At 40.3% G+C, this 24,485-nt stretch overlaps 2 protein-coding genes across 6 annotated transcripts in view; one reads left to right on the top strand and one right to left on the bottom strand.

The window, feature by feature from the left end:
• Positions 1-168: 168 nt before the first annotated feature.
• LOC136937081 (LIM/homeobox protein Lhx8) lies at positions 169-4,102 on the top strand. Its single transcript, XM_067230839.1, has 8 exons — positions 169-252; positions 1,261-1,407; positions 1,570-1,691; positions 2,004-2,224; positions 2,722-2,825; positions 3,120-3,215; positions 3,578-3,767; positions 3,991-4,102. The coding sequence occupies exons 1-8, from the start codon at positions 169-171 to the stop codon at positions 4,068-4,070; spliced, it is 1,044 nt and encodes a 347-aa protein (XP_067086940.1). The 3' UTR covers positions 4,071-4,102.
• A 407-nt stretch (positions 4,103-4,509) lies between these two features.
• Positions 4,510-24,485, bottom strand: part of slc44a5b (solute carrier family 44 member 5b) — a 35,342-nt gene continuing 15,366 nt past the window's right edge. Inside the window, exons 3-23 of one of the 5 annotated variants that reach the window (XM_067230836.1) lie at positions 23,241-23,314; positions 21,236-21,320; positions 20,893-20,977; positions 20,603-20,731; positions 19,236-19,296; positions 19,005-19,128; positions 18,364-18,396; positions 15,743-15,826; positions 15,486-15,598; positions 14,939-15,070; positions 14,396-14,495; positions 14,174-14,266; positions 13,478-13,565; positions 12,927-13,189; positions 12,656-12,750; positions 11,540-11,643; positions 10,598-10,671; positions 10,383-10,453; positions 8,126-8,214; positions 7,960-8,044; positions 4,510-6,144 (exon numbers count right to left, since the gene is read on the bottom strand). In XM_067230836.1, the coding sequence (XP_067086937.1) occupies positions 6,035-6,144; positions 7,960-8,044; positions 8,126-8,214; positions 10,383-10,453; positions 10,598-10,671; positions 11,540-11,643; positions 12,656-12,750; positions 12,927-13,189; positions 13,478-13,565; positions 14,174-14,266; positions 14,396-14,495; positions 14,939-15,070; positions 15,486-15,598; positions 15,743-15,826; positions 18,364-18,396; positions 19,005-19,128; positions 19,236-19,296; positions 20,603-20,731; positions 20,893-20,977; positions 21,236-21,320; positions 23,241-23,314 (2,092 nt within the window). In that variant the 3' untranslated portion in view covers positions 4,510-6,034. Of the gene's footprint in view, positions 6,145-7,234; positions 7,619-7,959; positions 8,045-8,125; positions 8,215-10,382; positions 10,454-10,597; positions 10,672-11,539; positions 11,644-12,655; positions 12,751-12,926; positions 13,190-13,477; positions 13,566-14,173; positions 14,267-14,395; positions 14,496-14,938; positions 15,071-15,485; positions 15,599-15,742; positions 15,827-18,363; positions 18,397-19,004; positions 19,129-19,235; positions 19,297-20,602; positions 20,732-20,892; positions 20,978-21,235; positions 21,321-23,240; positions 23,315-24,485 lie in introns of those variants that run through there. The other 4 variants (XM_067230835.1, XM_067230838.1, XM_067230837.1 and 1 more) reach the window with 4 other exon arrangements.

Here is a 24,485-nt window from a genome sequence, read left to right on the forward strand (position 1 = left end):
TCCGCCCCCGAGAAAACAAACCTGCTTTAGGAAGCTGAGAGTTGACGACAAAACATCTCTCAGTAGTCTTTATTTATTTATGGTTTGTGAGTTTAAATTTTATTGACTATTTGTATTCAATCTGTGGCTATCTTTATAGGCTTCACTGAAGATTTATTTGCATTTGAAATGCACTGGAAAAGTGAGCAAAAACTGGATTGCTGCAATGTTGATGAGAATGAAAACGGATCCATATTAATGTCAAATGATGGGGTAAGTGCATTGATTCTGTATGCAATTCTATGCAAAAATGTTAGGTGATGATTGTTTCTTTTTTTACAGTATGAGTTTGATTAGGCTACAGATTTGTGAGAATCGTTGTTTTAAAATGTTTTCAGGCGATTGTAGCAGCCTGCCTACCTGTCTGAAAATTATAACCTCCAACCGGAAAGGCCAAACTGTTAGTTTAATGTTTTCACAATTTCAAGAAATGACAAAAAAATTACTCCTTTTAAATATTCAGCGATTAAAACTCAAGTAGTTAATGAGACCCCTTCACCTTTTGGTTGTACCGGCCGGGCGTTTCTGTCAAACTTAGTCTTTTAATTGCTGTCATTAAATAAATCAATTCCTATTCCCTGCGACCTCTTGCACAGGTTTTGATTGGCATGTGAATTGAAGGGAGGAGGAGGGTGAACCTCTGTGCAGGCAGTCTTAAATCACAGATGTAGATCTCAAGAACATAATGCACATTGGATAACTATTACTTCAAGTGCCGCCTGTTTTTGTAAGTAACGACTGTCTATCGTTTTAAATGGCATTTTGGGGGGTCGTTGGGGTTGTCATGGTGAGACGTAAAGTGGGTGATATTTATGTGATATCAGAAGGGTTTAAAGGCGCCTGGCAGAGTCTGACAGATCAAACCCTCTAGCCCTCAAATTGCTCGCCGACATGTGTGAAGATTGCAAAGGGGACGCAGAAGTTATGGAAAGAGAAGTCAGGAGAGAAAATCGAATGGTAAAACTATTGATAGCTAAAGCTCTATATTTCCTCACAGACATGCAATCGCTTGATGGATTATGCCTTTGGGATTTATAAATAGCCTGGACCAACACTATCAAAACCTTATGCCCGTTCGTTTGCATAGATGTGCATTTAATCAATTTGGTTTTGAGAGTGCAACTGGAATTGAAAGTGCTGCTAAATTGCAGTTTTATTTATATGTTACGTGCGTTGGATTCGGTCGCATGCATAATTTTGGTGGTACGCTCCCCCATTCAGGACACATCGGTGGAAGTTTTGGATGAGGATTCGTGCTCCCGTGGCTCATCCTCCTTGTCGCTGCAGGCGATGGCATCTGCACCACTTTTGGGTAGAACTGTTTGTGCGAGCTGCAATGAGGAAATTGTGGATAAATATTTGCTAAAGGTAAAATACAATACCCATCGTAAGTCAGCATTTGTCGGAGTGCTCATGATCCCATGGTTTATTATTCTCTTGTAGCGTTTGGTAATTTGAATTTGCAGGTAGCATGTGCACCATGACATGAATGAATGCGTTTAAAAACGTATGTTATGTCTTTTCATTTAGGTTAACGACTTGTGCTGGCATGTGCGTTGTCTCTCCTGTAGCGTGTGCCAGGCATCGCTTGGCAGTCATACAAGTTGCTACATCAAAGAAAAAGAGGTCTTCTGCAAACTTGACTACTTTAGGTAGGTTATACGTAAAGCCCCAAGCAGAATACATTCGAAACCGCTTGCCCAATAGGTACAATTATTTGGTAATAAGCTTTGGAATGTATCAATAGGAAAAAAGTTAAGAAATTATTTTCTTTGGCAAAGGGAAATTAAATTATGCTTTTTTCCTCCTCTTCTCATTGGTAGACTACTTTGTCATAATTTATTTTATACACATGCGTACAAACAATGCAATTCTTAAGCATTTTTCTGAGTTTTGCAACCAAGTAGGCCTACTGGCTTCCAATATTCCTACCTAATTTCAAAAAAACGTTATCTTCATTGTAGAAGATATGGCACCTGGTGCGCCTGCTGCGGCCGCAACATTCACTCCACAGACTGGGTCCGTCGGGCTAAGGGGAACGTGTATCACCTTGCGTGCTTCGCCTGTTTCTCCTGTAAGAGGCAGCTGTCCACGGGAGAGGAGTTTGCGCTGGTCGAGGAGAAGGTCCTTTGCCGTGTCCATTACGACTGCATGCTGGACAACCTGAAACGCGCTGTTGAAAAAGGTAAGTAGCGAGCGACGATATAGCTACCTACCTACCTATTCAGTTTGATAAATAGGCCTACTAATTTATGCCGTTATGACATGGAAAGACGTATAAAGATTATATAGCCTACAGAATAAAATGCTTGTCAACTCAAATCATAACACAAAGCTCACTATAGTCCTAAAACAATTTATTGTCAGGCCGCGTTGGATCTTTTTGTGTTTTGTATCAATCACAAATAAGAGGAAGCAATTATAACAGGCCTATGTTTATTGGATGTTTTCATCTGTTTTTGTTTGTGTTAGGGTAAGCAATGACTGCTGTCTACAATTTCTGATTGTACTTTTTACTAATATCTGAAAGCCATTCGACACAGTTTGTCTTGTTGGGAACGGAAACTGAACAAAAAACTGTAATTCTGCATTTAGTCTATCCAGCATCCGTAATACTATGTATGTTTAAGTTTGCGACATTGGTCAGGAAAAGCTAAAGAAACAATACAAATTCAATTTCAGGAACTGGTGTAAATGTTGAAGGCGCAATGCCCACTGAGCAGGAAGTGAACCAGCCAAAGCCTTCAAAGAGAGCACGCACTAGCTTCACTGCAGATCAATTGCAGGTGAGCACCACTGTCCCGTCAATGTATGATATTGTGTGCTTGTCTTCTTGCAACATTGTAATAATTGTCAAATAATTACATAGTGGTTGTAGTTAAAAGTAATGTATCATTGTAAAAACATAACATACAAGTATTGCTTTTAAGAAAAAGTTAAATAAATCACAATATTCTCCACAATATAGGCTACCACAATATATAAATATATAAACTAGTAGCTAAATTAGCACAGAACAAATATAATGTCTACTCTTTAGTCTTTTCCATCCTCATTTACCCCTATCACAACACCTCCAGATAATGCAAACCCAGTTTGCCCAGGACAACAACCCAGATGCCCAGACTTTGCAGAAGCTGGCTGAGCAGACAGGCCTGAGCAGGAGAGTGATACAGGTTAGTAATGAATGAAAATAGCAATTATGACCAATTGAAGTCCTGTTATAACTTAATGTAAAAAAGAAAAGATGAATATCAGAAGATAGGTGTAACAGGCCAGTTGTACTGGCCTGTTTGTACAAATAAGTGATTCAATTAATAAATATTTTTTTTCTTCAATTTTTTCACATTATTTATAGAGACAGTTTGAGACAGGAAATCAGAAAAAGATAGGGGAAAACATGCAGGATATGGCCTGGACCAGAATCAAACCCTGGATCCTGTGTTAAGGCCTTAGCCATAGTGGTACCACCAGGGTGCCCCCAAGGTATTCACTTTTAGTCTGTGGTAAATACTGTAATATTCCTGCTATTTTACAGGTGTGGTTCCAGAACTGCCGTGCGCGCCATAAGAAGCATGTGAGCCCCAATCACTCGTCCTCCAGCACGCTGACCTCGCTGCAGGCCGGACGCCTCTCCCAGCCCACCCCAACCCCCGAGGAGCTACAGTACACAGCCTACGGGGGGCCTGAAGGCCCAATGCTTTCTGCACTCCACTCCTTCATAGACGGTAAGCAGGGCACCAGTACATTACAGTTATAACACTACTATTATTACTGAGCTGCGAGAGAACATTTGACATAGTAAGATTTCTGGGCATTATAGATGTGTCCTTAAAGGGAAACCAAGATTGAACATTAAGCTAGTTTTATTTGGGCACCCCTTTGGAGTGTTCTTGTAAACTGGTTGTACAGTAATCTGTCTGTACTAATGCTAGCCTTCCATCTCCACAGTGCACTCCCCCCCGTCTATGCTGTTCCAACCCCTGCTGCCCCCTCACACCATGACCTCTCTGCCTGTGTCCCACGCTTGAGCTACACACACGCACAAACATCCTCAGGCACTACCAGGGATTCACAATGTCCTGACTCCTTATCCCAAGCACAGACATGCGGTAGAAGTCCTCACTATTATTCTGTTGGTTTCTGTATTGTTAAGGTCATGATTACTAGAGAAATCACTATTTCTTATCCAAACATACACTATAATTCATTATATATAGTTTGACATACACATATATTGTGTATTGCCATGGGTTGAGATATCTGTGTAAAAAGAAAGACGTGTAAGCTGAAGGTATTGGGGAGGTTCAATGTGACATTGTGGATGTGTTCCTTTGTGTACTTATTACAAGGTGACACAACTCAACTTCATGACAATCACTAATTCAAGCATTGAGAACATTCTGTATTATCATTGATAAATATTGAAACCTCATAGTGCAGTTGAACTGAAATTATCATATGTGTATGCATTTAATTTATGGATGTTTATTTATTTGGTTATTTATTTATTTATTGTATGTACTGTATGTGTGATATCTGTTTAGAAAATAAATGTTGAATGCATTTTTAATGATTCTCCTCCCATAAAAAACATACAGCGATCAAATACTGTACATAAAGACTGCAAGTGTGGTGTCAAAACACTTTTACAAGCATCAGTTTGTTACAAATACTTTCTCATAACAACAGCTGTTTATTACAACATTTGTAAATTAAGTTACATACAAGCACTTGCGATACAAAAAGTCCAGAAGAAAGGTGACATTATCTTAGAATACATTACAATATATTCAAATGACCTGTAACAATTAGTGCAGTTCCATAAATAATTCAAGGTACAAATTTTTTTGGTTGACACTTTAAACAATAATCTTTGTCTCTCCAGTACATGACTGAGGTGAAACAAAATAATTAAGTTCACTGGGGGGGGAAACCACTATGTACTTCAATGTTATCTGATTTCTGTATTTCAAGGAAAGGTCAGAGCAACAGTACAGTACATATCAACAGTGGGCTATACAAAAAAACACAACTAGAAAACACTAACATGCATAGTTAATTCACTGAAATTAAGTTATCAATATATATAAAATAATAATAAGTAAAAACAACACCATGTGGACTGTTAAGCTGTAATACATTTGTGCATACATTGTTTATAGAACTTGCCGAATAAAATTGACAAAGTGGGAATGGTGCATTCAAAGACAGGATTTTTTTTTTTGCATATAGGAAACTATGACACTGACATTAACACTCAATATCCTTCTATTGAACTACACATGGTGTTAAAAATGAATCTGTCCACTTCAGTATTTGATTCTATCCAGTGAAACATCAAGCAAATTATTTCATTTCAACACAATTAAACATTCAACGTGCTTGTAAAAAAAGTAAAAATAAGGCACTTATGAATGAAACACTTTAATTTTAATGATATTACATACTCATAGTACAGTGCTAAATTAGAGATGAATAATGGACACTATACATTTCTCAATATGAGAAAATAAAATGATCTTGTGGGCTATAATCATACATGGCAAGTAATAAGCATTTAACAATCAACCTTAATCAACTGTTTATTATGCTTTCTTGACACAATACTATACATCGGGGATTCTTAAGATTGCACCACCTTGTGGATCACCACTAATCTGGGGAAAGCATGAAATCCAGTCTGGCAAAAATCCTTAAAAAAACATGCAGAAATCACTCACCCTTTTTGACAACTTTAGTGCCGTTTATACCAGGCCATACCAACTAATTCATGCATTATTTGGCCCCAACAATATACATTTTTACCAGTGTGGCACGCAGTCTTTAGCTCACACTTTCCAAAAGAGAACTCCCAAAAAGCATAACACCGATGAAACCACATAATTAGTTTATTCTTAAATTCATAAAATCTCCAAAGTATCCCTGGTTTTCTCTTCAGTCTTCTTAGGTCATCGTTTAAACCAGCCAACTCTTACCCCTTCTCTCCTTCACTCTACCTCTTCTCTTTCCTTCTGCTGTTCTTTTTGTTGAGTATGTTTCTTAAGGTACTGCTCATGTAGAAGGGGCGGGCAGCAGTGCCGTTGTTGACCTCCAAATCCACCACTAGGGAAGGGAGAGCCTGTTTAACACACTTACACATCCAAAACCCATCGACTGTACATTTCAAATACTCTGGCAATATGGTCAAAAATAAAAGACTAGGTAAGATGAAGATGCATGGAAAATTGAACTAATGTTCTATTTCAAACATTTTAATTTTATTTTAAAAAGAGACCACGCTTTTCATTTGATTCATTGATACAAAAAACACTGCTGTACAAAAAAAGATCAACACTGAACAGCCTCCAGACAGTTGTGGGTTACCTTGTCATAAAAACAGCACTACGCTGGAACTATTCAATAGAAAAGTTACCAAAAATCAAATGGCTTTGACATCCTTTTTTATAAACAGTATTCCAAAGGTTCTCAGGTTAGATCCAAAACCATGGAATAAAAGGAGGAATACATCTTCATGTAGAACTAGGCACATTTACAAGCCACTGCATTCAGAACTCCAGATAGTGACCCCAGCACTATTCAAGTTTCATTCCTCGCTAAAGCATAACATGTCTTCAGAAATGTAACACATACATTGTCTCTGTCTCTTTACAGTGTATAAATAAGGAACCTGTAGGCCTTCTAAAAACACCAACAGAGTTTGCCACCTGGGAAAATAGGTAGGAAATGTGTCAAAGTCATTATTTTATAAGTCTTATAACGTTGCATGTGAGTTTCAAGCTGTGTTTATCACAGTTAGTTGTCCAGAGAGTGGGTGAAAAGCACCTATCAAAATAATGGTGGCTATCAGATGAAATCATGCAAGACAGAAAAGCTATCGCAGTTATTTTCCAATACAGTACATGAAACTATGCAACAAAGACAGCTGTGCCACAAGGGGGTGCCCTTGTATCAACTTCAAATCCTGCGACTCCGAACTTAATATCCATTAATTGCATCCGTAAAATAGAGATCTCTTTTTGCAGTTTGTGTCTGATGTTTGTGTGGTTGGACTAATGTCAATTGAACACCCATCACACACAATTCCTTATCTTTCTGTAGACACACACATTCATCTACACACGCACACACACACACAATATTACTTGTCTCCCCGCCCCCCCCCCCCCACACACACACACACTGCGCTGCAGTGCTCTTGGTAAGGCAGAGATCAGCAGAGTCCAGAGAAGGTGAAAAGGAACTGATGCACAGCACAACAAAAGGCCAGTAACAGATAGCAAAGGTGAACAAAGCCTCTTCATAGACTCCAAATCTCACTCCATTCCGAGGAACTAATACATTTCCTTTTCAGAAGACTGAGTCCAGCCTAGAGAGGCCTTCCTCTTGAAAGGTTCACACACAATCCACAGACAGTAAAGTGTGAGTGTGTACAAGTCTATTCATAAGTGAATGGAGGGGTATCAAGAGCCAGTGTATAGCTTGGCTCCCTGGTCTCCCTTGCGCAGGATCTTGTGTAAGCCAGGGGACATATAGAAAGGCTTGGCGGAAGAGCCATCGTTCCTCTCCAGGTCTTCACCTGGACCAGGCCAGCGGGGGAAGAGAAGCATAGCCGCAGAGCAGAGGAGGGTGAGCAGCACATAGAGAGAAGGAAGGAGGATGAAAAAAGAGGAGAGAACAGGAGTCAGCAGAGTCAAAAGGACGAAGCTTAAGCAGGAAAGTCAGTTAGCGCTGGGAGTAAATCTTTTTGGTTCAAGTCAGGTAGAACCACATGCGGATGCATTCCAGCGAGTGATTGGTCTTTGATTTTTCTGAATTTGGCACCAGAATGGTGCCAAATTCTGCCAGTAGGGACCAACGTACTGTACAAGTACAGTCAATTTACAGTAATTGTACATTAATTGTAAATAGTGTACTTACAAAAGCACAGGAACAAGGTGTCCACACACATGGCATAGACATTAAAAAAGCCATGTGCAATCATGTAGGATCCAAATATCACCGTCTGCAAAGGAGAAAAGTCAGTGCCAGTCAGCAGTGGGGATCAAAACGAACAATCCATAGTTGTGAAAGTATTACTTCTTACCAGTAAGGGGACCCAATAGTAATTCAAAGATGGCACCTCCTCTTGAATTACTGGTATCTTACGAGTGAAAAAGAAGAATGCTAGGACACCTGAAAATAGGACACAGATCAAGTGTTCATTAGGGACTTTCAAGACCTTCTACATAACGAATGGGACAGATGCTAAGAGTTGTGAGAATCTGAACTCACATGCCATCCCAACATACAGTATCTAATCATTCTCATGCCTATGTGTTCATCAATTGAATGCATTTCTCCCATTAATCAAAATATGATTATTACTGTTTAAGTAATGAACCAATAATATGATTGTATTTTCATATACCTTGTCTATGCATACATTCCTTTACTCTTTACAGTGCATCCGGAAAGTATTCACAGAGCTTCACCTTTTCCACATATGTTACAGCTTTATTCCAAAATGGGTTCAATTCATATTTTCCCTCCGAATTCTACACACAATAACCCATAATGCCAAAGTGAAAATAAATTGTTTAATAATTTTTATAGATTAGCAAAAATTAAGAACGAAAATATAACATGTACATAAATATTCACAGACTTTGCGCAATACTTTGTCGAAGCACCTTTAACAGCAATTACAGCCTCAACTATTTTTGAGAATGATGCTACAAGCTTGTGAAGACATATTAGATAGTACAAGTTCAAGACAAAATCAATGTATTCATTATAGATCTATAAGGTGCAGTTGTCTGATACACTCAAGTTGAGCATCTCAGAGGACTGGACAATGAATACAGGAAATCAAGGGAGTTAAATGGTATCACACTATGGGAGGGTGGGTGACAATTAGCATAGCCTTCGCAAGCACAGAAAAAGGAAACCGCATGCTAGATAGCTTTTGTTTAGGTTTTATATAGGGCTCCTAGAAATGTACTCAACGTTCCATGTCCTCATGAGCTCGGTGGCTGGTTTCCTCCAGACAAGATGCTTGGCATTCAGGCCAAGCGAGTTCAATCTTTGTTTCATCAGACCAGAGAATTTTGTTTCTCGTGGTCTGAGAGTCCTTCAGGTGCCTTTTGGCAAACTCCAGACGTGCTGTCATGTGCCTTTTACTGAGGATTGGCTTCCGTCTGGCCACTCTACCATATAGGCCTGCTGAGATGGTTGTCCTTCTGGAAGGTTGTCCTCTCTTCACAGAGCAACGCTGGAGCTCTGTCAGAGTGACCATCAAGTTCTTGGTCACCTCCCTGACTAAGACCCTTCTCCCCCGATCGCTCAGTTTGGCCGGGCGGCCAACTCTAGGAAGAGTCCTGGTGGTTCCAGGTTTCTTAAATTTACGGATGATGGAGGCCACTGGGCTCATTGGGACCTTCAATGCTGCAGACATTTTTCTGTACCCTTCCCCAGATCTGTGTCTCGATACAATCCTGTCTCAGAGGTCTAAAGACAATTCCTTGGACATCATGGTTTGGTTTGTGCTCTGACATGCACTGTCAACTCTGGGACCTTATATAGACAGGTGTGTGCCTTTCCAAATCATGTCCAATCAACTGAATTTACCATCGGTGAACTCCAATCTAGTTGTAGAAACATCTCAAGGATGATCAGTGTAAACAGGATGCACCTGAGCTCAATTTTGAGTGTCATGGCAAAGGCTGTGAATACTTATGTATGTGATTTGTTTTTAAGATTTACAAAAATACAAAAATGTGTAGAATTTTGAGGGGAAAAAAATAATTTCATAAATTTTGTAACATAACACCATGTGGAAAAAGTGAAGGCCTGTGAATAATTTCTGGATGCACTGTATTTTACTATTTATTTATTAAACATTTCCTAAATGAAGGGTTGTGATGTCACTCCATTCTTTGGGGCAGATATCTCCTACCCATGAGTAATGTCTTTCTACTTCTTATAAATGATGTTCAAGTCAAGATTTATATTTTTGAATTTTACAAATGATCTCCAAGTCATCTGCTGAGTTTGCTTAATGTCTACACTCAGTCCACACAATGCTATATGCATTGTGATTATTAATGTCTTGTTGTTGTCATAAGTAGGCTACAGCCTTAGATATTGTAGGTGACTGTGACTGCTTTGGTTTCTAAAATGGTATTGAGTACCGTGAAATTTCACTGGTATTGGTACCGGTTACTGACATTTTGGTACTTTGACAACACTACCCATAAATACCATGTACAGTATAAAACATATGTTAAACTGAAAGACACACAGAGAAAGTTGATTGAGTCTTCTTAATCAGCGCACCTACAGACTGAGGAAAGGGAACTCACCCACACTTCCTGAAATAAGCAGTTTTCCCAAGAAGAGTAAAAAGTCTGTGACCTTGTCCAGGACAGCCACCCTGCAGACGAGAGAAAAGCCAGAATGGAGGAGAATCCCAGAGACCCAGAGAAGAACAGACAACCTTTGTGACGAAAAGTGACCGAGCAACAGAAAGAGACACACCCAGGTACACTTGACAGATGAAAGGCACAGACAGTCTTACCTCACAACGTTCCTCATCAGCAGAAAGAAAGCATCCTTGGCTGAAGTGCAAAAGTTCTTCCCATATATTGCTATCTAAAAAATGACAAGTGTGAGTAATGTTAAAGTTACAATAGGTACGATTTTTTTTCATCCCCTATAAACATGTAAGCTAATGAGGCTCTCTAAGAGTAGTTTATAAACACAGACAGTTCAGTGCCAGTGGAATTACTATTTCTAATTTGAAGTGGACCATTCCTTTCCCACCAATTATGTTCCAGCAATCCTGTTCCAGCCTATCACCTTCTGCGAGGCGTGTATTCCTCCTTGGCTTATTACTAAAAACCACTGTAAACCAAGTTCAAGCTCGAGGAAAGTGCCCAAGTGGACCCATTATCGTTTGGCTAGCTCTCGATGCTTGTCAGGAATTTTACGAAAATGTAGATATAATACAAATAAAAAATGTGATGTCACTGCATTGTACTTTGATATGTAGATACACTATAACAAAACATTCCAGCTTAAAAATCGAACTGAAAATTTTTTTTTTTCATTTTGGTAGTTAGCCAACAACTTCTCCAACAACTTCTCCAACAACTTTTAAGAGAGAAATGTCAAGTTTGACGCTGCGCAAGACATATACTACACGTACGGGTTTGAGAGCATGTATATATACTTAAATATCAAAGTAAGAGGTGTATACATGTCGGTGAGTTACGGTACTTTCATTCGTTGCTGCAGCAAATCTTCAACAATTTTAACGGAAGAAACGGTCTTGGCCGATACTGGGGTCTGGAACGTTGGAGAGCTTGAATAGCCGATAATGGGTCCCCCCCTCCCTTTACCTCTTGCAGCTTTAAGTTATGGGCAGATCCAAATCCAACATGCTTGAATCCTAGAGACTATACTGGAAGCAAATCTGTACTATTTCGTTTCTGAAACAAGCAATTAAGCCTTTATTCACCATGATGTAGGCGTTCCTGTTCATGAACTTTATGAAATGCTCCAGGCACCAGAAGCAGCATTTGAGGCAGCAGAGGAGGAACCGTGCAAATGCATTGTGAGCGCCTGGGAAGACATCATCATCATCATATCACCATTGTTGTCAAGAAGATTAGTATTCATCCTCACATTACAAAGCTACAGTACATTCAGGGTTTCAACATCTTTTCCAATTCTAAAAGTTAGCATTAAATATAATGTTAACAACATGTTGTCCTTCAAACAGGCACACCTTAGAGTAAGCCCAAGTGTAAAATAGGTCTAGTTTCACAAAATGTCATTCATTGTCTTGCAAATCAACCTATATTTGACATTTTCAGCCTTTTTCCAGATTTTTCATGACTGTGGGAACCCTGTATATATTACACGTGATTAAACACTGAATTCAGTTTGAATATTGTGGCAAAAATCGTCCCGTTCCCGCTTTACATTTACATTTAGTCATTTAGCAGACACTCTTATCCAGAGCGACTTACAGTAAGTACAGGGACATTCTCCCTGAGGCAAGTAGGGTGAAGTGCCTTGCCCAAGGACACAACGTCATTTTGCACAGCCGGGAATCGAACCAACAACCTTCTGATTAATATCCCGACTTCCTAACCGCTCAGCCATCTGACCCCCCCGCTTTCCAATCAGCTGATAGGTTGCACAACCACGTCCCGTCAGCTAATAAGAGTAGAAAGCAGGGATAAAAGGAACCAGCCCCAAAACAATTGGAGTCCACCCGAGAGGCAGTGGAACATATCTGTGAGCTTGATAACCATGCTTGGCTTTGTGTTCCAGGCTGACGCAACACATACCGGAGAACGAGAGAACCTCCGTGTACGTTCCCTCCCAGAGGTATTCTGGTTCCTTTTTTGTTTTAGCTTTTTGTAAAATTGTTTGATGTATGAAGCCTTCCTAAATTATATGAGGCCCCCCGCGGTGCTTGGTGGTTGCCATAATATAGAACAACTGACTTTAATACTAAATCCCCCAAATCATTGGTTGAAAAAATCATCATGCAGGATTTGTTTTGACCAATCAGAAAGCTTTTTTTCTTCCTTTTTCCTTTTAATGCATTCGTAGAGTAGCATACCTTTAAGTTTGTGATCCAGGTACTCCAAAACTATGCGGAACATTTGGACCACAGCCAGGATCAGAGAACCAAAAGCCAGGGAACCTGTGTGATAACTGTAACAAACACACACAACATGCACGCGCACACACGCAAATGTAAATGTACGTACAGCCCCTGCAAACTACACCAGTACTGAGATAGTCCTGCACACATCATAAAACCCCAACCCAACTCATTATGTTTGTTTAAACCCCATAACTGTACTGTGCCAGGGTACCTGTTCACTCACCGTATGGCCCTGCTGAAGGAGGAGAAAAGGGGACATGTGGGGATGTCATTGGGCTTCTTCAGGGCCCAATAATAGGATGCAAAAGCCCCGGCCAGAGTGCACTGGCCCAGGGCGATGGTGAAGTTGACCAGCCACAGAAACACCAGCAGGTTGCACAACTGCAGCACGAAGATGTAGCGATGGTAGAGGCTTTCCCCGCCGTAGAAGGCAAATGTGCACTGGGAGCCTGGGCATACCTTGGTGACATTGGTCTGACCAAATGTCTGTCGGCGGACCAGAGAAGTGTGGTTGTTATCGGGTTTCATTTACAGGGTTCAATACAATGAGGGTACCATTATCTTTCGAAGCAACATGATTCATTTGAACTGTTCTGTTTGATCAAATTTAGCAGTCATTTGAAGTTATTCCTAATACTTATCTGTCCCGTGTTTAGTATAGCCTATTAAAATGCAACTACAGGGCTAATTGTAAACATCTTAAATCCACCCAACACTGTAGACAAACATGAGATTTGGTTTAGGCCACAATGTAACATAGAACGTAGAGCTGACCTCTGGATCACAAGTGAGGTTGGAGTACATGCAGTTGGACTGCGTGGACATGACTTTGTAGACTGCGTCACCAGAAGATGCCAAAAAGCTAGGGGTAAAGCTGTTAAGGGCTGTAGCACTGGACAATATAACAACAATGCATACTATACAGTATTGTAATAGTAACTTGTCTTACTGAAACATATTTGCAAGAAACAGGATAAGAGCTTCTGCTAAATGACTAAATGAAACAGACAGCAAAGCCATGACATAAAGTATTACTACACTATTGGGGATGAAATTACGCAATAACATATTTGAAGTGAGTTAAATTCTGCTTCAACTAGTATTCATTTCAACACCTTTGTGTAAACAAGTTCCAAGTGTTTGAGTGTTGCATAGTGTCAACCCAAGTTGGGGCTTTTCATAAAGCCGTCACTTAATTGGAATTGAATTACTCAGTAGCCCGTTCAAGTCGGAATGTCCAATCATCGTTAGTGAACCTTATGTGAACCTGCTTTGCATATATATATATCAAAATATACAACTGAAGAGAATGTAGCCTGGACACAAAACATTTTACACAAACCATGCAACGTCTCCACACCGCGGTGTGAAATAAACAAATAGCGTTGACCTAAAGTATTCCAAACCGAGTTTTTTTCCCATAGTAGCAACATTTGTGATGGTACTGTATGCACATGTTTGACAGGATACACTGCTGTGACAGCCCAGTAGGCTATGCAGATGGCCAGTAGCACAAAGGTGATGATCGGGTAGAACAGGGTGGACATAATATAGCCAATTGCCCTTGGCAAAAAAAAAACACAGAAAGAAAAAGTTAAAAAAGAGCGATAAAACAAGGTAGTTGGAGGATTGGCCTATGTAAAAAGAACAAAACATGTGAAAATTTTGTTCATATGGAAGGATGGCACTCACTTGCTTCCCTCCTTCAGAAGTGCGATGGCAATACGTACTCTCCTCCTTAGAAATATAAGTATTATCACAATGACCACCTCAATGACTGACAAGGAGATCACTGTAAATGAAAACAAGAGAAAACGAAAGTTTGACAATAGAAAAAGCACAAATCAGGCTACACCTCTGCATAAAGGAAAGGAAAGTAAATAAAAATGTATTCAATAACTTTATTGACAACTTGATTCACAGCACTAGATATCTTCTGAATTACTATTGAAGGTCACCTAAAGCAGTGGTCTTCAACCCTGCTTCTCAGGGCCCACTGTCCTGTAAGTTATAGATGTTTCTCTGCTCAAACACACCTGATTCAAATGGGTTGTTATTTGGCTTCTAGAGAGCTTGATATCAACCCCTTCATTTAAATCAGGTGTGTTGGAGCAGGGAAACATCTAAAACATATAGGACAGTGGGCCCTGAGCACCAGGGTTGGAGACCACCAATTTAAAGCATATAGAGTGCGCTCAGTGACTATGGAGGAATAAGGAAAAGGGTTCCACTCACTGAAGACCAGCCAGGTCTGACTAAGCTGTAGGTAAACCCTGAAGTCAGTTTGGAAACCAATATCTGAGACTGTGACATCGGCGTCTGGCTTCCCTCGCAATGTGCTGAACTCCCAATAGCAGTGCCAGATACCTAAATTAAAGTATGTACAGGGTGGGGTCGGTAAAGAGGGGGGTTACAGATGGCGAGAGAGAAACAAAACCAAAAAATAGACAAAGGGGTGAAAAATGTGAAAGAAAATATATGTTTTGAAAAAACACTGATGGAAGAACATCAGGGCTTTATTAGCTCAAGTTCGCCATGACAACAGAGGTGCTGAGCTGTGGGTGGATGTGAGAGACAGCGAGATGTGAGAAGGTTTAGGAAATATCTCCCACACGCTTCTAAATACAGGGATGTTCGGCATGTGTAGGTGTGCATTTAACACGTGGACTGTATGACATTTTTTTCAGAGACCACCTCTGGAATAATTGGCTCCGTTGTTGAGGTATTTCTATGAGTAGCCACTATGTGTCAGTGTGGAGTGCTCTGCACACAATATACTAACCGTAGCCCACAGCAGCGATAACCCCAAAGATGATAAGCCACAGCAGCACACCAGCAGTGAATCGCAGCAACAGGATAAAGGCCAGGCTGACCACCATTGTTATAACTAGACCACTGTAAGAATGCACACACAAACACACACATTCACATGTATTTCATTAGAAGACACATTTATCCAAAGCAGTGTATCACCAACAACTGGACAAAACACATTCTATGAGATCATGAAATGTTACAAATCTGTTAAGTGTTTCTTACATTAGAATCCAATACCAAGAACTGGCATAGTCCTCAAAGATCTTCATGCCAACCTCTTTGGCATCAAGCAGACTGGTAATGCCACTGGAAGAGGAAGGGGAAAGGAAAGAGAGAGGAATAAAGATAGAGAAGGATGAAAGAAAACAAAGAGAATTAGAGCACATTTTTGTTTTGCTTGTCATGGCATTGTTTTTGGTTGACACAGCACACTGGGCATTTTTATAAGGGTTTTGCACAACTCACAGGCTGTGGGCAGAACTCCGTTATAAATGTGTCGATGTTAAACATTAGTACAGTAGCACTAGGAAGCAGCAATGTTTTTAAGGCAATGAGTCACTAGTGTAGGGCAGCAGCATAGACACCATCATGAAGGTTTACAAGGGAATGTATACAGTAGATGGGCTTGAGTATTTACAATGGGTCTCAAGTTTTGTCCACAGCACATTAACATGTTCAATACAAAAGCAGAATGAAGAAATAACAGGGGGGAAATAGGAAAAAAGTCTTAGAACTATACAGGATTTCTCCTTCATCCTAGTTCGGAAACAGACGAAAGCCTTGGGCAATTCTAACACGAGACAGTTAGCCTCTACAGAGCTAGCCAAGTTATCAGCTAGCCTTTGCAGCAGTCTAGAAGCAACCTTCCCCTGGCACGGTGCATGGTGTGCAGTACTCTTCTTGAGTAAATATTCAGTTCCAATCAATAACTAGAAACAATGTTCTACCGAAGATGCATAAATGAATGATCATATTTAGGTCTGATATTAGGGTACAAAAGAGTCACAAATTATAATATATAAGTGTATATATTATATACACGTATAATATATCTGTCTGTGTATTATTGTCAAGAACCTATTTGCAAGTAGGAATTGTTTGTGCATAATGTACTGTACATTTATGCCAGTTCGTTTGCCGTTAAAATACACTGCTGAGACAATGCAAAAATCATTCAAAATTTGAATGGACGTAAAAGTGGTATAGAATGATAGAAAATAGCAATCCCAAAGGAGTCTAACACATTAGTATTGAGGTTCGTGGCGTGGAAGAGAAAACCTGAGGTTGGTCAACATCTAGATGTTTTGTTTATCCTCCAGAACACTACATTCATCAACATGTTGTCGGCTATCACATTCCACAAACACAAGGCGTATATGGAATTGGGCCAAGTTCATCCAATCTGTAGAAGAACTGTTGTTTTTAGCTGGGCGACAGTGTAACATAAATAAAATGCTTTGTCCTAAAAACCAAATTCAAAAATGTTGTTTATTTTATAATTGACATATAAATTATTACAAAGGTTCAGAGTTGTCTCCGGTTTAGAATGGCATGCTAGCCATAACAACAAGGATATCATTGCCTGAGTCTAAACAACAAGAGCACCAAAGGGCAAGTGACAACATCAGGACACAGGTACTGAACAACAACTAAGTGCCACAATACACAGAGGCACCACGGTGTCCTATGACTCAGGAATCTCTCTCTAGGTAGGTCAGACAGAGGACAGGGCCAGCATTGAAAGAGCAGGCTGTAGAAATCTGTTCAGGAGTGAGCATCGTTATGAAATGGACCTTGTTTCCACACCATCTCAAGGTCAGCCTCGACATTCAGAGGTATTGGTAATCTCTTCTTTTAGAATGATTATTTATATTACATGGCCTTTAGAGTTATAGGTTGCAAACAAAACATTGCAAAGGAGCCTAGCTAAGGCTAGCTAAGGCTCTGGGGCACCAGGAAAGTCACTGATGCCTTGGGTTGCTGTGAAACCTATTGTTAATCCTGGCTGTTCTTACCACTTATTATTGTTTAGAAAGTCTTAAATTGATTAATCGATTTCATTGATCTGCATGAATAATCAATACATTTCAAATCCATCTAAAATGATTAGTTACTTAATGTCATGTCCAATTGGGGTATGTTAATATAATTTATTTATGTCAGCAAATGTGTTGACATAACTTGCCCTCGCCGTTTACATAGACGGTACTGTATGTTGCTCCAAACAAATGTGATTGACTTATTGGTCTTTACTGGAACTGTGGTTTGGTAAATAAATTGCGTTGCGTAATAAATCGGTGATGAAGAGGCCATTTAGGAGAAAGAGCATTGCACAACTCCTCCTCCAGACACCTCCTTCCAACACACCCATAACTTGTGAGTCTTGTCCTTTGCAAACTTTGAAGAATCAACGCAAATAGACCTTTTGTGGCCTGAAAACTATCAAATTCCCAGAGCATTACCCATTTAACAGCTGTTTTTGACAAGAGTCAAATTAATGAAGAATGGGAATCAGTGAATGTGATTATGGTGTGCAATATCTATCTAAATGTCATATTTGCTTCAATGCCATGAGTAAGCAACAGTCCAATGTCACTATCAATAAGATAAAACATTATTTTACAGACTGATTGTTGTAGTGCGACATACTATGAGTACATGAGAAAAGTAAATTAGTATCATATTTGAGATTTTCTGTCCTATTTCCTGTCCATGTCTGAATGATGTCAGACATGGACAGGAACAGATTTCCCATGATGCACAGGTAGGAAGGTTAGTTTGTGTCACACAGTGTCTAGTCTACACAAAGGCAAGATTAAATGTTGAAACAATCATTTTGAGACCTTTCCACTCCTTGCTGCACGGCGGTAACTTGGCTAGAAAATGAAATGCATTTGAGGAGGGTTATTCAGTATTCCTGATGTCAAAAAGCCATACAGAATTAGATCATTGCAAACTTATCATTGTGAGGGCAGGTAATGACAGCTCATTGATCTAATACAAGCATCGCCTGGGAAGTCTGTCTACTCATATCCTCTCATGACTTCCACAAGAACATCTTTATTGGTAGTTGCATCAAAAAGCAAGATGTGGGCAATACAATAAAAGAAAATCTTATGGAAGTACCCCAGCTAGACTTTGAGCTGCATTTCCATGCAAACATGCATAGATGGCTATCGATGTGCTTGAATGATCCACACAAAACTGGGCATGAGTGACATGCCCAGTTGTCCTACCCTGAAATAGCTGTCCAGCTCTCTCTGGTTGCAAAGGAGGATTCCCTATGACAACATGACAGTTTCAATACAAGGCCTCCACAAAGCCTTGAGTGCTGTACGTACAGTTTACAGGTTCACCATTTGCTCTTGTACAACAACAACCCTATTGTATCAAATTTCTCCCACGTGGAGTTCACAGCAGAGTACAGTACAACTACTGTGTTTAGAGTTACAAGTACAGTAGAGTACAGTCGCACACAACTTACTTGGCAGCGTCTCTGAGATCGACAACACTCCTCGTTTTACCTAGTCCATCTTTGAAGTTAGTCTTGTTGGCAACAGTTAGTGTTCCGTTCCTGGTGATGAAGTCAGGGAAACACCGCTGAAGGACTGGAACACAAATGCAGGATTTTCATTAGGTGTTGGGTGTGGTCAGTGACTGAGATAAAATGACTAATCGGGAAAAAATGATCAAATGCATCTGGGGATTCACTCACATGGCCTGCTCGGCACTATCATGGATGGGCAGTCTTCATCTCGTAAGACTTGTGCTACTGGCTAAAAAGTAGAAGAAATAAACGATTTGAGTGACATTACAGATTCACTCGATGAAATGTTCGGATTTGGTGACTTCACTTTGTGAGTGTCCGCTTATCTAACAACACAATAAGGACTGTGGGTGTGTGTGTCTGAGAAACACTGTGTCATCATAGTACTGTAGTAGGAAGCAATGTCTGCTATCTACGTCACGCATGGCTCCGTATTCTGTCGCAGACTCTGTATACAGAGTGAGGGGGGTGAATCGATGATTTAGCACAAAAAGGCACGATGGTGTGATGGTCTGCTCCCACACAAACATGTCCGTGTCCACTGGCCATCTGACTTGTCATGCCAGAACGGCTGACGAATGCACACCAGCGTCACAGCAGGTGCCTCTCTGCCAGTTATTTACAAAGATAAGTACAGTCAATGACATCAGTTGGTGCCATCTGTGGATGAAATAATGCCTTTTTTTAAGAGTTCTACTCTCTATATCCTATATATTTCACCAGACCTCTCCTGTATTGATATAGACAGTCTATTCAGTATAATTGTTTATAATAATAATAATAATGATAATGTATTAGTGTAGCAGATGCTTTTATCCAAAACGATGTACGTAGGGGGATTTGAATTTGGAATCTCGTACAGTATGGTTTCTGTCAACCTAAGGTTGATATTTGCATTAACCATGAGTAAGAACATGTACAGTATGTTAGGTCTGACTATCCATCTTATTGGCCCTTATGAGAACCTACTTTCATACCTTCTACGAGATATGAAGGTTATAAAAAGTTCACTAAGGACGACATTAGGGCCTCACATAAAACTGGGCACAGATGATGCAATATTTATTTGCTAACTAAATATATATATATAAATTTCATATGTTCCATCTCGACAATGATGTTTGCATTTAGTTTTTGCAGTATTTGTCATCATTGTATGTATATTGCAGTGTATGCCACTGGCTGACAACATTTCACAATAATCCTTAGGCTGTCAAATCCATACAGTAAAGGAAACTCACTGATGAATAAATCTAAGTAAAAGACTATCACAATGTCCAAATATAGCTCCATGTCTCCAATGGGAGACATGAAACTTGGTGTAAATAAAGAGGGGCCTGTCCTTAATGAGTGTGCCAAATTTCACAACTTTTTACCATACAGTTCTAGGGGCTGCCATAGACTCCAATGGCGGAAGAAGATGCATAAGAAAAATAAGAAAAGGTAGAAACACTTAAGTGGCTCCGCAGCTTCGCTCCTTGGCCACCAATTAAATGTTTTAGTTGAATGCCCATGTGCAGAGGAAGTTTCAGTACCTTGCTTGGATTGTCGAAGTCGGGCTTGCAGAACTGTCTATAGTAATCCCAGTAGCTCTTGTTGTACCTGTAGTTGTATTGCATGTCCAGGTAGGTAGCAAATCTGTCAGGGCACTTGGAGACACACAGCTGCGATGGGAGAGAAAGAGAGACAGATAAAAACTAAGAAACAAAGTGAAGGGAAATACGTCTTACTGAGAGAGCATCAGGCTTAATTAGGAGCAGAGGGAAATCAATGGGAACGTAAAATAGTCATTTTACATCTGCTTTAAAAGGTCTTCATCTCTTACCTGGGTGGTAGGGCACTGAAGGTTAATGAGGACTGCAGGATTGGCACATTGCAATATGTTGAAGTAGAATAATATGGCTTTATTTCTGAGAGGACAGGGGAAGGACAACAAAAGCAAGTTGCAGTTTAACACAAAATAAAATATGTAAGAAGAAATTGCACCCTTGTCTATAACATAAAATGTATGTATGAAATTGAAGTTACAGAAAGTCTCCTTGGAAAGAAGAAGAATAAAAAAACAACAACACGCTACATTACAGAACTTTGAATGATGATTAAAATAAAAGAAGGCTGGCAACTATGAGGCAGTATTTTTGGCCTTTCTTAGCCATAGTTACACTCACACATTAGGGGTCCCCTGCTGGCCACAGAACTGTCCATGGCTATCGGTTGGGTAGACCACCTTCCTGGGGTCTCCATGTATCCAAGCTGCGAACACACAAACACCTCATTAGCCTAATTGACAAGTGCTTCAGTACAGTCAATGTGTCAGCCGGGATCACATCCTAGTCCCCTTGGGCCATGACAAATGACAGCAGTAGCCTAATGTGGATGTCAGTCTGTGTGTTACCTAATGACATGAGCAGAGCTGGTCCCCAAGACTAAAGCAGGTCAAATCGGATCAGAGACTGACTACTGTTCTGCACAGTCACAGAAGCTTCATATGGATGCACAACTGCTGAAAATGGGATGTTCATCCATTAAGTGACAACTTCAAACATACAGTATAGAGACAACTTGATTTCCGTATACCCTTTCTTATTAATATACTGTATATGAATGTCTTACAAAGTTTGAGCCAAATCAATTTGAAGCCGCACGTATTCACTTGTATACATTTGCACTGTTCACACAGGGTTTTCAGTGTTGCCACAACTTTCAAATCAAATTCACCGTGCGGTCCTTGTGCTCATTTTTTTTCCTAACCTGCACACCGGCAGCACAAAGGAGTTCATATACGTAGATTAACTACTCTGTGGGCCAAATCTGGGACATTCCTTTCAATATCCGCTCCAACCTTGTCTCACACCATCTAAACGGTGAGGAGAAAAAAAATCTCACGTGTGGGAAAAGGACAGGGAAGACGACAGAATGAAAAGCCCTTCACTTAATTGCAGAAACGACATTGTCTATTTGAAGTCACCTCCATTTCATGTCGCCAGCTCTTTTAGAGTAATTGGGCAATAGACACAGTCCTTCCTCTGCCCAGACTGAGACGTGACTCCACTGCCAAGGGGCCAGAGAGGAACAGCACTTTGGAGGAGAGAAGGAATTGGAATTTCATTTGGCTCACTCAGAGTATGTGTGTGTGAGAAGGGGGAATTATAAGATGAGTGCATGGAGAGAGGGAGGGAGTGTGTGTAAATGTGTGAAGGCAAAAGAAGTAGAAGCGCGAGAGAGGTGTGCTCATTCGAACGTGTGACAGGAGAAATTACTAGTTGAAAAGTACAGCTTTTAAAATGACTTAAGGGCTTTAGGGATTCCCAATATGGATACAAAGCTGATTCAAAACTCCAGTTTGAGATATTACCTTTAAACAAGCAAACAGTGGGATGAGTTACAGTAGATCTACAAACAAGAGAGTGACTCATACAAAACCATTAGGCTCTTGATGTTGCTACAGTATGTAACTCTCTGCCATTAAGCAATGGGTCTGTCTCTGGGGAATCCATTCTTCCACCTCCCACACACTTCTCACAATCAGTTGCTCTGTTGCACAACAGAATATAATAAATCTAATAAATTACAGCAGAATCATACATGCACAGAGTATCTTGTTGTCCTATTTATCCCCAGGGTTTGTCATTATTGTCTGTTGCCAACTGCCTAGTCTGTCCTACTGTTGTACCTATGTTGCCTGCTTTGTTTTCTCACCTGCCTGTATCGTTTGTTCATACCTGCCAGTGTCAGTCTATGTCTTGATTGTGGTTGTTGTAAATAATGTCTGTTTCTTGCTTTGTGCTTTTAACATTTGTATCCCCCCTGACTCCCTATGTTACTAATGCCATGCTTTGTTTAATCTGCTTGTATTTTGTTGTTGCTTTTTAGCTTTTTTTTCCTGTATGTCTTTACTGCTGCGGTTGTGTGCCGTTGTGCTTTTTAACCAGATTTTTCTGCTTTTTGCCAGGCCGTCACTTAAAAAAAAAATTGTTCTTAATGATTCTGCCTGGTTAAATAAAGGTAAACAAAAGAAAAAATACAGAACTGCACACACAGGCACACATACACACAGCACTACCAACTGTGCAACTACGATACAGCGGCACACACACACAGTACAGGGGGGCCAGTTGTGATGAGTCGTTATGAAACCCGCCTGATTAAATCAGAGGCAATGTGTCAACTCACCCACGGTGCCCAGAGCGATGTAACCGAGGATGACGATGACGAAGATAACACAGCACACAACGTCAGTGCAGCTCCTGGAGAGAGGACAAACAGAGAGATGGGAGAGGTGGAGGGGAAAGGAAGGCGAAGGATGGTCACAAAGAGAAGAGGAGGCAGATGGAGGGAGGAGGAAGTCAGACAGAGAGAGAGAAAGGCGGATTGAGGATTAGATAGTTTGGGCCATAACTCAGTGTGGAGAATTTGCCATAATTTGAGAGCAACTTGCCATAAGCCCAAACATCGGCAGAGCGTCACTATCTTTGTCATGAGACCCTTAAACAACAGTTAACAGCATCTTTGCTCAACCGATTTGTTTTGGGTAGAGTGGAGGTTCTTTTCACCGCACCATCACAATCATCTTTTTTTGTATTTCACTCTGTCTAGTTCTCTCCATCTCTGTCTTGTAAGAAACTGAAAATGACTCAAGCCCTCAGGCTGTTTCTCCTCTTCTATCCTGTTGGGTAAAGACAGCAAGGAGCAGGGATTGAGCTCTCAGATGTTAGTGTTGCAGCAGTGCACTCCTTTGAGGAAGTGCTTGTCCTTGCTTTGTATGCAGCGTGGAACACCACTGTCAAACCCCTACAGCACTTTTACAGTACAGTCTGCTTTATTGGAGACTCCAAACACCCCCTTTCCTGATTACATAGCAGATGGCGCTGTGGAAATCAGCTCACTGATGCACAACCAGAATATACAGTTTGCTGCAATGGATAATAAAAAAAGGAATAAAACTTATTAGGAATTTAAAAGACAAATAGGCTACTGTGTACATCCCATTTTCAAAGCAGCATTCTTACACCAATTTAGGGGCCATTGCAGTTATTGCAAAGCTTACAATTACTTGACTAGTGCGGATGATTTTGAACTGAACCTGTACTTCATGGCAATACTTTGGAGTGGGTAGCTTGAGTTTAGCCTTATAGGGGACAGCTATTCCTATCATGTCTGACAAAAAGCTTCCTTTATTATTACCACTGCATTTGGTGCTTAAACGTGCCTATTATCGCTGAATTGATCTGATTCACATTAAAGGCGCCATCCTGTTAGCACTATGCATGGTTATGAGCTATAATCAACATGCAGTAGGCCTATGAAAACATGTACAGGTTTATTTAGCTAAATAAGACCTGGGAAGGCAAACAATGAATCTTCCTCAAATAATTAAATTATTCCATTTGATCAACACTGTTTCACCGACTTCCAAGC

The sequence above is a fragment of the Osmerus mordax genome, chromosome 27 (genome assembly GCF_038355195.1).
Source record: "Osmerus mordax isolate fOsmMor3 chromosome 27, fOsmMor3.pri, whole genome shotgun sequence".
NCBI classification, from domain to species: Eukaryota; Metazoa; Chordata; class Actinopteri; order Osmeriformes; family Osmeridae; genus Osmerus; species Osmerus mordax.